The 14,425-nt window shown below is 42.6% G+C and overlaps 1 protein-coding gene across 8 annotated transcripts; it reads right to left on the bottom strand.

Moving 5' to 3' along the window:
* Positions 1-374: 374 nt before the first annotated feature.
* On the bottom strand, positions 375-14,160 carry LOC112880400 (putative disease resistance RPP13-like protein 3). Of its 8 annotated transcripts, none has more exons than XM_025944996.1 (8): positions 13,510-14,160; positions 12,615-12,821; positions 12,296-12,449; positions 12,128-12,207; positions 11,954-12,033; positions 5,226-6,115; positions 800-2,792; positions 375-554 (listed from the first exon to the last, which is right to left on the bottom strand). In XM_025944996.1, exons 6-7 carry the CDS (start codon positions 6,044-6,046, stop codon positions 809-811), a joined length of 2,805 nt encoding a protein of 934 aa, XP_025800781.1. In that variant the 5' UTR covers positions 6,047-6,115; positions 11,954-12,033; positions 12,128-12,207; positions 12,296-12,449; positions 12,615-12,821; positions 13,510-14,160; the 3' UTR covers positions 375-554; positions 800-808. The 8 variants fall into 8 exon arrangements, 5 of the variants coding, with proteins under 5 accessions (XP_025800781.1, XP_025800780.1, XP_025800779.1 ...); XM_025944995.1 differs by having other exon boundaries at positions 12,615-13,678; positions 13,745-14,160; XM_025944994.1 differs by having other exon boundaries at positions 12,296-12,409; positions 12,615-14,160.
* Positions 14,161-14,425: the final 265 nt, after the last annotated feature.

Here is a 14,425-nt window from a genome sequence, read left to right as displayed (position 1 = left end):
CTAATATAAATTATTATAATTTATTTATGTAACAAATAAAAATACGTACATGATGTGGTTATTGGGAACACGTAATGAATAGTCATAAAAGTGTTTGAGTTTGACATGAATGGATCAATTGATTTCATGGAAAATGTAGCACACTTAGGGTGTGTTCGTTTCCGGGTATCTAAAGTTTAGAGGGGTCACATCAAAGAGAATTTTATCATTTAGAAGTATTAAATAAAATCTAATTATAAAACTAATTGCAGAACGCTAGTGCTAATTCGCGAGACGAATCTAACGAGGTATATTAGTCCATGATTAGCGAATAATTACTGTAGCATCACTGTGGCAAATTATGGATTAATTAGGCTCATTAAATTTGTCTCGCGAATTAGCACACAGCTGTGCAAAAAACTTTATAAACAGATTTTATTTAATACTTCTAAATAGTAAGATTCTCTTTGATGTGATGGGTCTAAAGTTTAGAGGGTGGGAAACGAACAGGCCCTTGGCCTCTAACCCCATAACAAGCACATGACGAGCGACAAATCCCATAAGCTGCTTCCATCCTACAAAAGAAACAACAAGAATTAGAATGGAGCATTAACAATGTAGTAATAGTTTCATACCTCCACTATGTTAAACAACGGTAACGCAAAGAAAAGTTTTTGCAGTTGGCTTGACAACATGTTTTCTTACCGCAAAAAATAAGTGATAAAACAACAGTTTGAATCACAAATGTAATACCGCACGGATATAACAGACAGGGCATATAAATTTGAATTATCTTAGATGCCGAGCAGTCAGCTCTTACCTTCGATTCTTATGCATAGGAAAAATCGAGCGAAGGATGGTTGGGATGATCATTAATTGTCGTCCTAATAGCATCATCCGCTTCGGGGTGCTCGTCCCCCACTAACTCAACGACGACATGTTGGAGAGAAGGGAGGTTCTCGAATCCATAATCGAAGGTGTTAGTTAAAAAATGATCATTGGTCACTCCAGCGTGAAAGCTCAGACAAAGCCGGTGAAGCTTTCGCATAGCCCCAGGTTGAAACTTAAGGAACATCAAGGGGCAGGAAATCCGAAGATCTGTTAGACACGGGAACGAAGATGGACTGCTGTGAATAACGAGCTTTTCCTGCTCATCCGGTGGTAACAGTGCATGTATCCTGAGAAAGCGAAGAGATGGCAGCCCAGCAAGCTTGTCAAGGTGCTCAGGCTGTACACGCACACACCACAGCACGATGGACAATATGGTGAGATAGGAGAGCGTCGGATCAATCCACCTTGGGAATGCCATAAAGTAACCGTCGCTTTTGTAGGTCTGGAGACCAGGAGGAATCTGTGCCATGAAATCCAGTGAATAACTTATTGAAGTTCTTAGCACCAATACTTGTAATGAACTGGGGCACTTTTGGAGGCACGTGCGAACCAATTCGTTCGAGTTGCCAGTACTGCTGCTCTCAGGTTCTTCCTTGATGAAAAGTTCGAGGACCTTTAGCTCTCTCAGTTTACCAATCTCAGCCATGGCGTGTAAGGTAGGGCGAATGTCTACTAGCTCTCGTAGAGATTTCATATTCTCCAGAGCCACACCATCTGGCAGTTCCACGCTTTCAGCATGTAGCCGGACCAGTTTTCCTAGTTTACCAAAAGACAGTGGTAACATTATCACTCCCCAGTTTCCTCTTATGTCCCGTGGTTTTTTTATGAAACCTCTTATGTCCAATGTTTCTAGAGACTCCAGCTTGCCAATACTCTCGGGGAGCTCAGTGACTTTCAAACCCTGTAGCCGCAGAAACTTCAGGAGGCACAACTTGTTGAGATCCTGCAGATGATTGTTATCTAGATCAGAACAGCCCTCTAGCTGCAGTACACGAAGAGCACGAAATCCTGACAGGGACGGCATCACCAAATCTGCATGGCCGAAGACATAAAGTGACCTCACTTTGGATAGAAGTTTTCTTTCATTTATCGAGGCATTGGTGTTACTGCTATTGTGGAGGGACAGCCGCCGGATGATCTCCCTCTGATGCAATGAAGACGCACCTGCTTCTTCACCATGTGACAACAAAGTGGTAATAAAGCCTTCTTCAGCTGACAACTTGATAATAAGCTCAAGCACCATGTCATGTAATTGGCAAGCATACACCTCCATCTCTCCAAACACGTAAAAGGGATCCTTGCGGTGCACAGGCTGTATCAAGCTTCTATTAATAAGCTCATTGAAGTAACCCTCCGCTGTCTCCTGCAAGCTTGACCCTGCAGGTGTAATGAAACCCTCTGCTATCCAGCTCCATACCAAAACATCTTTTCCAATCACCTGGTCCTCGGGATACTTGCTCATAGACAACAAGCAAATCTTCAAATGGAAAGGCAGATCATTGTAACTGAGCCTTAATATCGTGTTCATCTTGTCCACATGGGGGCTATTTTCAGATCCCGAACCAATAAAATTATTCACCTTCTCCCAATCCACTGAACACCTCGGTTTAGTAGCTAGTAAGCTTGCTGTGGTAATAATGGCTAATGGTACACCACCACATTTCTTTAAGATCTTTTCGGTGACATTGCTGAAATCAGCAGGGCAATCATCTACAGACACAAATATTCGCTTGTAGAACAACTCCCTGGAGTCATCACTAGAAAGAGGTTTTAGTTCATAAATAGCACCACCAACATGTTCTGCGATAGCCTTATTGCGAGTGGTTATGATTATCTTGCTTCCACGATTACCATCCTGCAAAGCAAGTTTGATAGCATCCCACGGCAATTCTTTCCATAAGTCATCAATCACGCACAAGCACCTGGTAAAGTAACAGCATGCACATGCATGTTAGTAAACCAAGTTGTAATTATGTGAAAGCCTAAACTGAAAAACATCGACAAAAGGGATCTTACACGTAAAGTATTGAAAAACTTGCAATGGAATAAATAGCAAGGGGACTGCAAGATGCAAGAATAAATCCTCAGACTCAGAAGGGTGGAAGATTTAATATTTACTGCAAAATATGAATAGGAGAAAGTACATGTTTATTTGTTAATCCAGGAAACATAGTAAATATAGCTAGCTCAAAGCGAAAGGGCATCTAGCCCTAGTGGTTAGAGCACTGAGTAGCATCCAGCAGGTCTAGGTTTGACTCACCATGAGAGTGAATTAAACAAGTCTAGAATAAAAAAAGTAAAAAATAGGTTGAAAAATAGGTTGGGGCTTCCCTACTGACTTTGGTGAAAGATATAGCTAGCCCAAACCATAAACCAGGTATCCCTCCTCTCATAAGAGAATTAACATTTTTTTTACTTTAGAAGTTTTCTTAAATAAAATATGACAACTGTTTTCTAATGATGGTCAGCCTAGCTGCCACAGCACTCATTATTTTTGGCCAAAGACGACGGTTTGATCCCTAGTACCTAAATTGAAGGAAATTATGCTGGATTTCAAATATGCAATGTAAATTTGCTACAAACATGCAAAATGAGATCCTTTTGGTGTAACCACTTCTGGTTCAAAGATCAAGGAACGTATTTAATTCTCTCTATCAACATTAGTATTACTGCATTGATGTACGTGTGTATAGAGAGAGCGTGTCTTATATGATGGGACTTGAGTAAAAAGTGGTTGCGCCTTATATATTAGGACGGAGGGAGTATGTAGCACTATTATAAATAAGAGAGTGGAGAGAGGAAGAAACCAGATCACATGCAAGACCTAGGGTCAATACGAAAACCTATGCACTAGATACTATCAAGTTGTGCATTAGGAATGAGGTGATGTCTTCATGATAAATGGAGAACAAATATGATAGGTGGAGAAGAGAGTGAGTTTAATATGAATCCACACCAAGATGTTATGGATTGTAAAGTGTAGTTTATAAAGGTGTTACTTGATAATATGGCAACATAGACATGGCGAAGCTTGAAAATACTGGTGTCAGTGCAACTGCATAATACTTGGCTATCACCGGTTGGTGGTAGTTTTTTTAAAAATCATTCTACTGTGCTTTAGTTATCTATTAAATTAGTGAACAAAATTAAACATAATAGAAGAGAACGTATGGGATATACAATAGCCATTAGTCCATTATTATGAGTTATCAAAAATTTTGCATTTGCTACAAAGAAGAATACATCGTAGAAGCTAAGAAGGCTCCTGTTTGCACTTGTTTCTGACTTCAGAACACTTAGCTTATAAAATTGCGAACAAAAATCAGACTCTAGAAATTGACCCGTCTAGGAATAATAAAATCCTAGGATAAAAATTCAAATACCTAATCGATTGCCCAAGTCATGATTATCTTAAAAAAGAAAAGAAATTGCCTTAGAGAATTGGGGCTTTGGGGATGCCAACTACCTAACCTCGGACCTCACATTACTATTGTACTTGGGTACCCTAGGTTGCAGGATTTATGGGCTACCTGAATAGCATATGGGTACTTGGCAGCCGTGGTCAGGTTTATTTTGCACCGTGACAGAAGCTAATCAACAAATAGGTATAAAAGACTACCGTCAAGTCGTCGATGTCAGCTGACATCGACGCTTGACTGTAGCTCCGCCCCTGGACACAACCCATAGGGCCATAGATACAATGGGTGTTGGGATTGCCCTCACTAGCATGCAGATCCATGCCATGCAGGTTCCATCGGTTTCAGTACCAAGATGGACAGGATGGGCGGAGCTCATCCTCGGCAGTCAGCACCATCGATCACCGCGTGCTAGGCAAGATGAGTGCGCCACTGCAGCCGGGGTGGGGCAAGGCGAGGTGGGACGAGTGGCCGATGCATGCGGATGCAAGGAGGAGCGTGGCGACCTGCCCAGGCCCTAGTAAGAGCTTGGCCGCCGCGACGCCGCCACGGGCGAGACGGGATGGACGCATGCACCGTGGCTGCCGGCGTGGGGCGTAAGGGCGAGCTCCCTCGGTTCGAATAGTTTTGGCAAGTTTTGGCGTATTTCTTATAAAGAAATATAAGCACGTACTCTCTCGGTTCCAAATTATAAATCGTTTTGACATTTCTAGATATATAAATTTTACTATGTATCTAAAGAAAGTGTAAATCTAGCAAAATCTATATATCTAGTAACGCTAAAATGATCTGTAATTTGGAATTGATGGAGTGTTACGGTAGACTAGAGAAAACTACATGAAAGTTGAACGGACCCTTAGTGCATACTTTATCACTCAAACAAAAGGAAAAAAGAGTTTACTTGTGACAATGAAAAGTCGGTATAGCATACAAGTTTACCTTCTATTCTTGAGGAATTCTATAATTCTGTCAATGAGCAATTTTATTTCCCATGATTCATCTATGTGGCCATACTTATTCTCATCAAGTTGGACAAGAATATTCTTGAAAATCTTCTTTATATCAGGACTAAAGGATACAGAGACAAAAAAGTGGCAATCAAATTGTGCCTTAAGGTCCTGCAGCAATGAATTGGCAAGAGTTGTTTTTCCCAAGCCTCCGGATCCAACAATAGAAATTATAATTGATTGCTGTCTCGATAAGCCCTCCTGTTCCAACAGTCTCTTAGCCAGCTCATTCTTTGGTCCGCCAATGCCAACTAGCTCTGTTGCCTTTCTGTACATACCTTCTAGGCGAGGATCAATAGTCTCCACAATTGGCCTATTAGGAACCTCATCAACCTTGTACCTTTTACGACGCTCATTGACCATCTTGACCTGATGCATGATGTCTTTGATAACATTGTGGATCTGATAGTTGGTCACGGCCTTCTTGAACAAATTGTTGACCATATCAATGAAACCCTTGAGGCTGAACGGCATGTTAGGTTCATGCCCAATTCCCTGCAACATGAAGGTGTCGACGGCATCTTCAATGTCATAGGATAGCTCCCTGACATCGCTGGCCCAGATTTTGACCTGCTCATCAAGCTGGTCAGGTGGCACCTCAGATACCCTGCGAAGGGCTGCACACATGCTTGTCAGCTCTTTCTCAAGTTCCTTGATTTCTTCCTTGACACCCTTCTGCAGGTTGTATTCACCCACCACCAGCTCCGCAAGCTTGAGGAGCAGGGTGTTCATTGCCCCTGTGGCGATGTCCATCTTACCAGATCTTCTTTTGGTGATGGCGCACTTTTCTTACATATATTCTGCGGTTGGATAGTGCTGGACCTACGCGGTAAAAAGCTGCGGTTAGAAAGCTCTTGTGTTATGAATCAAGAACACAAGGAGCACTCAGTTAACCCAGTAGCATCTTGAGACATCTGATGAATACGGAAAATTGAACCCATGTGCAATAATAAATCAAAGCTAGAGGCGGCTGAGCACTAAATTTCTCATCTAGTATGCCAATTGTTCAATAATCAAAACATCAATTTGTCAATAGATAGCAGCAAGCGAGGGCAATCTCATGTTCTCACCAAATCAATCCAACAAGCATGCGGTTGTGATGGAGCCGCGCGGATGCCACCGCACGTTGCTGTGAACGCCGGCTCCGGCGTGCTGCTGCCGGTGGCCCCCCGCCTCAGCGCACTGGCATGTTGAGTTGGAGAGACCAGATGATTTGTGGTCGATCTCGTCAGCAGCGTGTGCTTAAACTAGTACAAGTGTGAGCTGTGCCTCGTGTAGAAAACTTGCTTAGTGGGTGCTGCTTTATGAAAAAGAGGGGTACCACAATGTGGACGTCTGACCTCTTTCAATGGCCTCTATATTCCGAGATGATTTGACAGTTTGATGTGGAAATATTTTCCCCGTAGTGAGATGTTTCCCTGAGCTTTCCGGTCCTTAGTGGGCCTGATGCCACTACAAATATTTTGTTGTTTTTCTTCTCGATTTTTTTATTGTTTGCCAGGATACATGCTGCAAAGGACTTCCCATGTCTATCATGTATACTCTACTAATTTCTTCATATATGCAAATGAAAACTTGACATGTATGTCCTGTTTTCTCGATAGTAGTTTGACATATTTAAGGTTTTCATTGTGGCCTTTTCTTGCGGGGTCTTAATTTATTTTCTACTCCCTCCGTCTTGAAATATAAGGTATTGAAAGGTTCAAAATTTGTATGCAAATATAAGGCATCCTAGACCTTTTCTTGCCATTTTTACCCATAGGATCACTGGCCCTTATAGCCTAATAATAACCGAGCGCCCTTCCATTTGATTGTTCCCTCCACCCGTCGCGGTTTTCATGTGAAGGCTCCTGCATCCTCGCCACATCCCTCGCTGTTTTGCCCTCCTAAAATCTCGCGATTGTTTCCATTCATTCATTAATTTGCCAATTCAAAAGGTACGCACCATCACCAATAACTCCGGCGGCCGCGATCACCATTGGAGACTCACGAGCACGGCGCGATCCATCAAGCCGGCCTTGCGGACGCAGCTGAGGAAGTCTTATTGCATCATGTGCGCAACGGTAGCTAGCTACTCATCGCTGTCACCGCCATGAGTTCAAGCCGTGCCGGCGCTAGCTGCCCTCAGCCCTCCACGACACCCAAAGTGAGACCCCCATCGTGTCCTCTTTCCGTTTTGCCGTTTCGCGTCGAAATCCATACACCGTAGCTCGTCCTAGCCTTTTTCCGGTGATGCTCCGGCCATGGGCCGCCGCGTAGCATATGGAGCCACCGTGGGGACGTCATCCTGGGTTGAGGAAAGAAGATGCAATCGTCGCCCTTGGATCCAACACTAACGGCCATGATTAGATCTATTAGATACCCATCGTGCTCCCAATTCCAATGTCCCGATCCACTCTATACACCGCGCATTTGGACCCGCACCACGGTCCCATGGTTTGTGTGCGCCGCCCGCGTCGCCGGATCTGCCCGCGCGTCAACCACTGTTTTGTTGGGACTGTAGTGAGTCCTATTCTTCTTATAAGATTTCATAAAGATAGAAATACATTTCAGTTCAGTCCTTCATCATTGTTCACCTTATGGTGCAAAAGAAAGTTGGCGCTTCACGATGTGCATTAGTTGAGTAGGTTCCGTTACGGATCCTACAATATATTTTCTTTTCCTTGAAGTTAGGGTGTGAAAGGACCTCAAGATGTCTAAAGAGAGGTTGAATAGACTAATCTGCAACTTTAAAACACTTTTCAAACAGTTAGTAACCCAAAGTTCGGATATATGTCCGGATACTCCGGACTTGAGGTCCGGAGTTTCTGAATATTATATCCGGAATATCCGAGTATGAAAGTTTAAAGACAAACATTAAAGTACAGGAGCAGGAAATTTAGATCGAGTAAATTTGCAAGTACCAGTAGTTTTTTCTAAGCATTTCTCACAAGCTCGTTCAAGCTAAAAGCTTGTAAATAAGTAGATCAAGCTCTAACCCTAGAAAGTTAGTCTCACAAGCAAATAGATAAAAGTTTAAGTAAAAAGTACACAAAGAGAGAGATTTGTTTCGCGAAGTTCACTACCAAGGAGTTACGTCTCCGTTGAGAAAGAGTTCGAGAGATGGTGCTCGAGAACTCCTATGCTCCTCATCCAAGGGCGAGACCAACGCTCAAGCACAAGGTCACTTACTATGAGTTCCTCCAAGAAGAAAGATGATTACAAACTTCCCGTGATGCTCACAACTTCAGCTGAGCATTCGCGAGCATGTCTAGCCGTTTAGGAGCTCAAAGCTCCAAGAGTAACAAACTTGAATCCACTGACTTGACGAAGACTAAGTGCTCAAAGGATAGAATGGCAGCTCGCTAGCACGGATTTCTTCTCTTGCAACACTCTCACTTGAATCCCTCAAGGAAATCTCTCAAGAAAGGAAGAGAGGGAGTGAGAAAGCTCTTGAAAGGCTGTTCAGTTCGAAAAATGGGCAAGAGCCTGCTGGCTGAAGGGGTACGAAGGGTATTTATACACTCACTCACAAAAACTAGTCATTGGCGAAAGAGTACCCGGATACTCTAGGTATATGTCCAGATACTCCGGTTATTATTCCCGGACATTCCGGACAGAGACCCGGAGACTCCGATTTTGACAGAGACACTCTCAAAATATTATTTTGAAGTGGTTTGTATGGCTCATAAGAATTTGTATGGGTTCTCTTGAGTACTAGTTTTAAGTCAAAATCTGCAGATCAAAGTTACTCTTGATAGTACGGGATTCCTATACTCAAAGATAAAATAAAAGTCTACTCTTCGAGTAAATTTTAACCACCAGGGTCATACTTCATCATATTTTTTGCTTGTTCAATTTTACCACCTGCACACATGCTAGATAACGAGATTAAAAGGTATATGCATTTTGTCATCTAAACACCAAAACCCACTTAAACGCCTAGATATCTTTTTTCAGGCTGTTTACACAATCCTGATTTTTTTTTACATTTGCATTCAGTTAGCTTTGGATTCTTTTACTGTACCTTGCTAATATAATATAATATAATATAATCTGATCTATTTATGTCTCTCTCAAGGTCAATGAGCCTTGCAATATGGTCTTGGAACCTGAAAAGACATATTTTGCATGAATTTGCAGAGAAGACACTAAGCCTTTGACAGGCTCTGCACGGTGGAGACGGCGGTGGTTGAGGAGAAGAGAAGATCACCAGCCAAACAGCTAATCCTCAGGTTCTGCTCTATTGCCATCGCGCTTCTTTCAATAAAGATGCTATAAACTGATGAATCAGCATTTCTACTCCATGCTCGCCCGTTATAAACTGGATGCTATAAACTGGTTTTAGGTATTATCACTTGCTTTTCAAAATGTTTTAATCACAAGTTCATCTTGTGCTATATCTTCCGTAGCTGTTGCGGGAGGCTGCTCATCCGGCGCTTGTGTTGCACTTAGTGGATCCCTGCCATTCTTGTTCAGAGGATGCTTGAATGGGGCTACATCGTCTGCAATCGCTGAGAATGTTAATGTTACTTCCCTCTTGTCTCAACACGTCCCAGTGGCTCAATTGAATGTTAATTATATTCATATCTTGAATTGCATAATCTTTGTTTGTAAAAGGAATGTAGTTAAGAGCGAAGAAAATTTGAGCTCCCTGGGCTTCAAATTGAGAAGCCTATCTTTAGGAGAAAATGAGTGAAAATTTGAGAGAATAGTTGAAATTTATACTTCTCAATTTGGCTGTTTCCTTTATTAATTAGTACAGATTGATCGCCTTGGATGAAAAAAAATGCAATGGCTCCTTAATACGAATCTGTCAGAAAGTACATTTTGGTTAGAGATGCACTTGTCCTGAGTGTTTGCAATGGCTGCTGAATATTTGGAATGCAGTGCAATAGCAGATATCTGAGTGCATATTTTCTATCCTGCTAGCAGCTGCTTCTGCTTCCCCTTCGTGCATGTGCATTGCTACGGATAGCAAAATATTATCAATGTAATACATGAGCATCAACAAGAAAATAGTTAATTCAAGAATATAGTTTTATTATTAAATGAACCAACCTATATGCACCATAGTATCCAACCTACCGACTATATTTCATATCTTGGTCTACGATGCGGTTAAGATAATATTTTAATATTTTACATTGGCCGAAAGCAGTTATAGATATGCAATACACATATTTTTCCATTAAATTCACTGCTGCATGATCGAATGCAGGGAGTGCACGAGATAATTTTTTTTCATCCAAATTTCTGTTGTTTTCATAATGTTGACTGGGTGTGCGATGTTGAAGTCGAAGACAGAAACTCCATGCCATGAAAGCAGTAGCATTGCAAGCTTATAGAACATAGCGGGGTTGAAAAATGGCCATACTGTGCCCTCATATTGCTACGGACGGCAAAATTTAGAGTGCAATACACAGAACATCACTAAGGCAATGGAAGGGAGGGAAATTTGACAGAACGGTGTTCCTATTGCATAGAAATTCTTTTGTACTGATTATTATTATTTTTTCTTAACTGATAAAACAGGATGTATATATGCAGTAATCATTTACATTTCATTTTCCCACTCTGGACACCTACAAAACAACACAATAATCATTGCTGGTTCAAGTAATAATCTCAGCTGCATCATCATGCAAACGGTGGAGTTGGCAATGATCTCTATACGGTTAAAACATCGCACCATTATTCAGTGCTCCTCCCTCTTGATATCCTTCGGACACAAAGCAAATAAGCTTGCAACCTCTAATCTCTATAACTAACAGCCTCATATACATTTCCAGAAAGCACAAAATCTACGATTCTAATTAAGAACGTGGATCGGAATTAGATATATTTGATCTATTTGTCCGTTCAAGTTGAAATTGGTTGACCTTCATAATGAATGACCAATAAACTATTTATGTCTTCCTTTTATTAACCTTTGGTGCCATCACAATTTCGAATGGCAACACAATGTTAACCGAAATGAGTTTGCACACTTTCTCAACATACTTTATTGCTCAAATTCAGATCTCAAATTAATGAGAATTTTCAGCATCCATTGACAAACATTTTTTTTTTAAAAAAGCATAAGTCTGCATGCAGAGAATGAAAGTGAGAAGGGAGAAAAACATATATTTTGTGCTAACATCTAATATAATGGCATTCTACAGACTTGATTTTGTGCTGACATCCAATAAAAATTTAGATTTCACAAATGACAAAGACAGGTATTTACCATTAAATCATACTTTAAAGATCCCAAGTTAGAATCTGACAAGCTGTGACTTTCCAGCATAAAGGAGCATGGTCAAAGAGAAAGACTACAATACTATGAAGTCTGAATGAAATAAAAACCAATAAAAATATCAAATGTGTAAATAAAGAGTAACATTGTTGGTATATATATTCATATTTAGCATAGTATAAGCAATGCATTCATTTGTTCAGAATACTCAAAAATCTATGTTAAACAAGTGATAGAACAATTCTAAAAACTGGGAGAGTAGCAGATTCAAGCAAACAAGTACCAGGACCAGCTCTACCCTAGTCAATTAAGTTTTGTGGAGACAGCATGGTAATTAAGCAAGCAAAGAAAGTAAATTCATTATAATTGAGCATGGTAATTGGAGTATGTCCTAGAAATGGGTAATGTAACTGCAATAACCAGAAAAAAGCAGTCATGCTGACCTTCTTTTCCCGCTGAATCTCTGATACAACCCTATGATGCGGACCAATGACTTGAGCTTGTCAAATGAACACTAAGGATGCTGCAAATACCAAGTAATACATGTGATTTTAAATGGGCAAAAGCATTTGATGAAAGTACTGTTGGAGGAGGAACAGCATGGAGAAGACTCCTACTTGAGCTTCTTCTTGACAGCTGACTCGACAACCCAGTCACCTACACAGTTCAAATCAATGTCTCTAGAAAGGAGATCAACCTACAAAAGAAAAATAAGTAGCTTTGGTTGAGTGACTGGCAACAGAAAGGGTACCCAATGAAAAAAAATGAGTGCATAAAACAAGCACCTTTGTCATGACAAGTATAAAGGATTAGCACTAGCAAAGTCGCGTATTGGTGCCAGGAAACTCCCATTAAAGTCGCATCATGGAGTCCTAGGGGCAAATACCAAAATATATGGCCTGTCAAAGCTGGAGATATCAGCAGCTGCCATGTGCGTTCCTGAGACAGTTTAATTGTTTGGCCATGAAAACAATAAAAAAAAGGTTGAGCTCCAAAGGCATGTGAGATAGGACCAGCATGTAACCCACAGAAAACATGTCAGCCTTTCATCTACGACAATCAAATAAATCTGTAGGGGATTGATCTAACAGAAAAATAAGATACCTCGGCTAGCTTATGTCCTTGAGGCTGGAGCGACTCAGCAGTCTCAAGAGGCTTTGTTCCAGGACAGTTTGTGTTTGGCACTGCTTCTTCCTCCTTTTCAGCCTCATCAGTGTCACTCTCAACTCCAAATGGTAGGTCTGGTTTAGTTGACATTACCACCTCTTTTCATCTTGACATTCGTACCCCCATGCTATCTTCATTGTGGAGCTGTTTCAAGGGAGACAATCAGATTCAGAACCAGAAAGGCAAAGCTGGACTCGTGCATACTCAAGCAACAGAAAAGCACGACAACATTACCAATATCCCCAATTAGAAATGCACTTAGCATCCACATGTGAACCATGTACGATACAGATGCATAACTTGACAAACAGTGACAAACGATATGAATAGAATGTCTGACTTTGCTCTTGCAAAACAAAAGGCAATCAAATTGAAGACCTTAGCATGCTCTACTTTACAATTCTCCCCTGACTTGGATTCATTATGCAAGCTACTGATATCGGGACAGAACACAGAAGAATCAAACTCCTGCCAAGAAAAGGCATAATTTTTTTTCTTAAACTAATGAGCCACAATTTGGAGCAGAATGTTTTTATTTCCACTCTCACAGGCATCGCTCCTAAGGCAGGTCACAGCACCTAAGAAACAAATCATCAAACACGTTGTGAGCCCTCGGGCACCAGCCCACCACACGCATCATGGACTGATTAGTAGCAGCAAGGTTGAGGATGAAGAACGGGACAATGGCGAGGAACAAAATTCTATCGCGAAGATGAATCTCGCGACTCTTGCCAAGCCCCAGCCGCTCGTGTAACCAAAGAAAAAGAAAAGCTAACATATGAGAATCTATGATGACATAGTAATCGACAGGATGGGTGGATGGAGTAGGGACTCATGGGAGCAGCCGGCGGCGGCAGCCGGTCGACGGCCCTGTCGTAGGCGTGTCGCCGCTGGGGCAGGACTGCGAGGACCCTGCCTGGACAACCTCCGGCAGGCCCATCAGCACGCGACATAGAACGATGTGTGCCTCGCCGCTCCCGTCTGTCTTGGCCAGCATCGCACTGATCAAACACAAATTCAAAAGGTTAGTTAGCTTACATGATGAGGAGATGAGCTGCGTAATTCACCAGAGGGGAGGGCGAGGTGGAGGGCGAGGGGAGGGGAGGCCGGCGGTTGGTGGCAGCAGAGGATCTGCGCGGAGGAGGGGGGCGCGGTTGGTGGCGGCGGTCGACGCGGATGGACTCCGCCAGCTCGATCCGCCAGCGCCTTGCGCCCTGGCGGCGCAGTGGAGGAGGGGGCGTGGTTGGTGGCGGCGGAGGATCTGCGCGGAGGAGGAGTCAGAGAGGAGGGGGAGCGCCCCGGCATCGCGGCGGAGGAGGAGTCGGAGAGGAGGGGGGGCGCCGCCGGTGGAGGAGGAGGGTGTCGGGGGCGGGCGAGGTGGAGGACGTCGGGGGAGGGCGAGGTGGAGGACGACGGAGGAAGGCAGCGCGAGCGCTTTCCGTGGTGGCGACGACGGACAGATCGGACGACCCACGGAGTTTTGCGGCTGGACGAAACGGATCTAACGAATCAGGTAGATTAGCGGCTGAACAAAGACGCTTAAGCGGGCGATCGTACCGTGGTGACACACCACGGAAGGAAACGTCCCGCTTAAGGTATTTTTAGTAGTAGAGATTGGAATGCCGTGTATTAGTGGAGTTCATACGACAATGGTAAGGATTAATATACGTATGTTCTTCGAGGAATTTAGTTCACTGTATTCACATTTGAACTTAATTCAATGTCAGCTGATGGCAACATGGTGATAA

Source organism: Panicum hallii, chromosome 2 (assembly GCF_002211085.1).
Source record: "Panicum hallii strain FIL2 chromosome 2, PHallii_v3.1, whole genome shotgun sequence".
NCBI classification, from domain to species: Eukaryota; Viridiplantae; Streptophyta; class Magnoliopsida; order Poales; family Poaceae; genus Panicum; species Panicum hallii.
Note: the sequence above shows the minus strand (reverse complement) of the source record. Positions and strands in the feature narration are given on the sequence as shown.

Bases quoted from the DNA above. Each gene is read 5' to 3' on its own strand.
- LOC112880400 (XM_025944994.1), bottom strand. From the start codon at position 6,046: ATGGACATCGCCACAGGGGCAATGAACACCCTGCTCCTCAAGCTTGCG. The intron at 2,793-5,225 runs GTAAACTTGTAT...TTACTTTACCAG, and splicing joins GAATTCCTCAAGAATAGAAG to GTGCTTGTGCGTGATTGATG.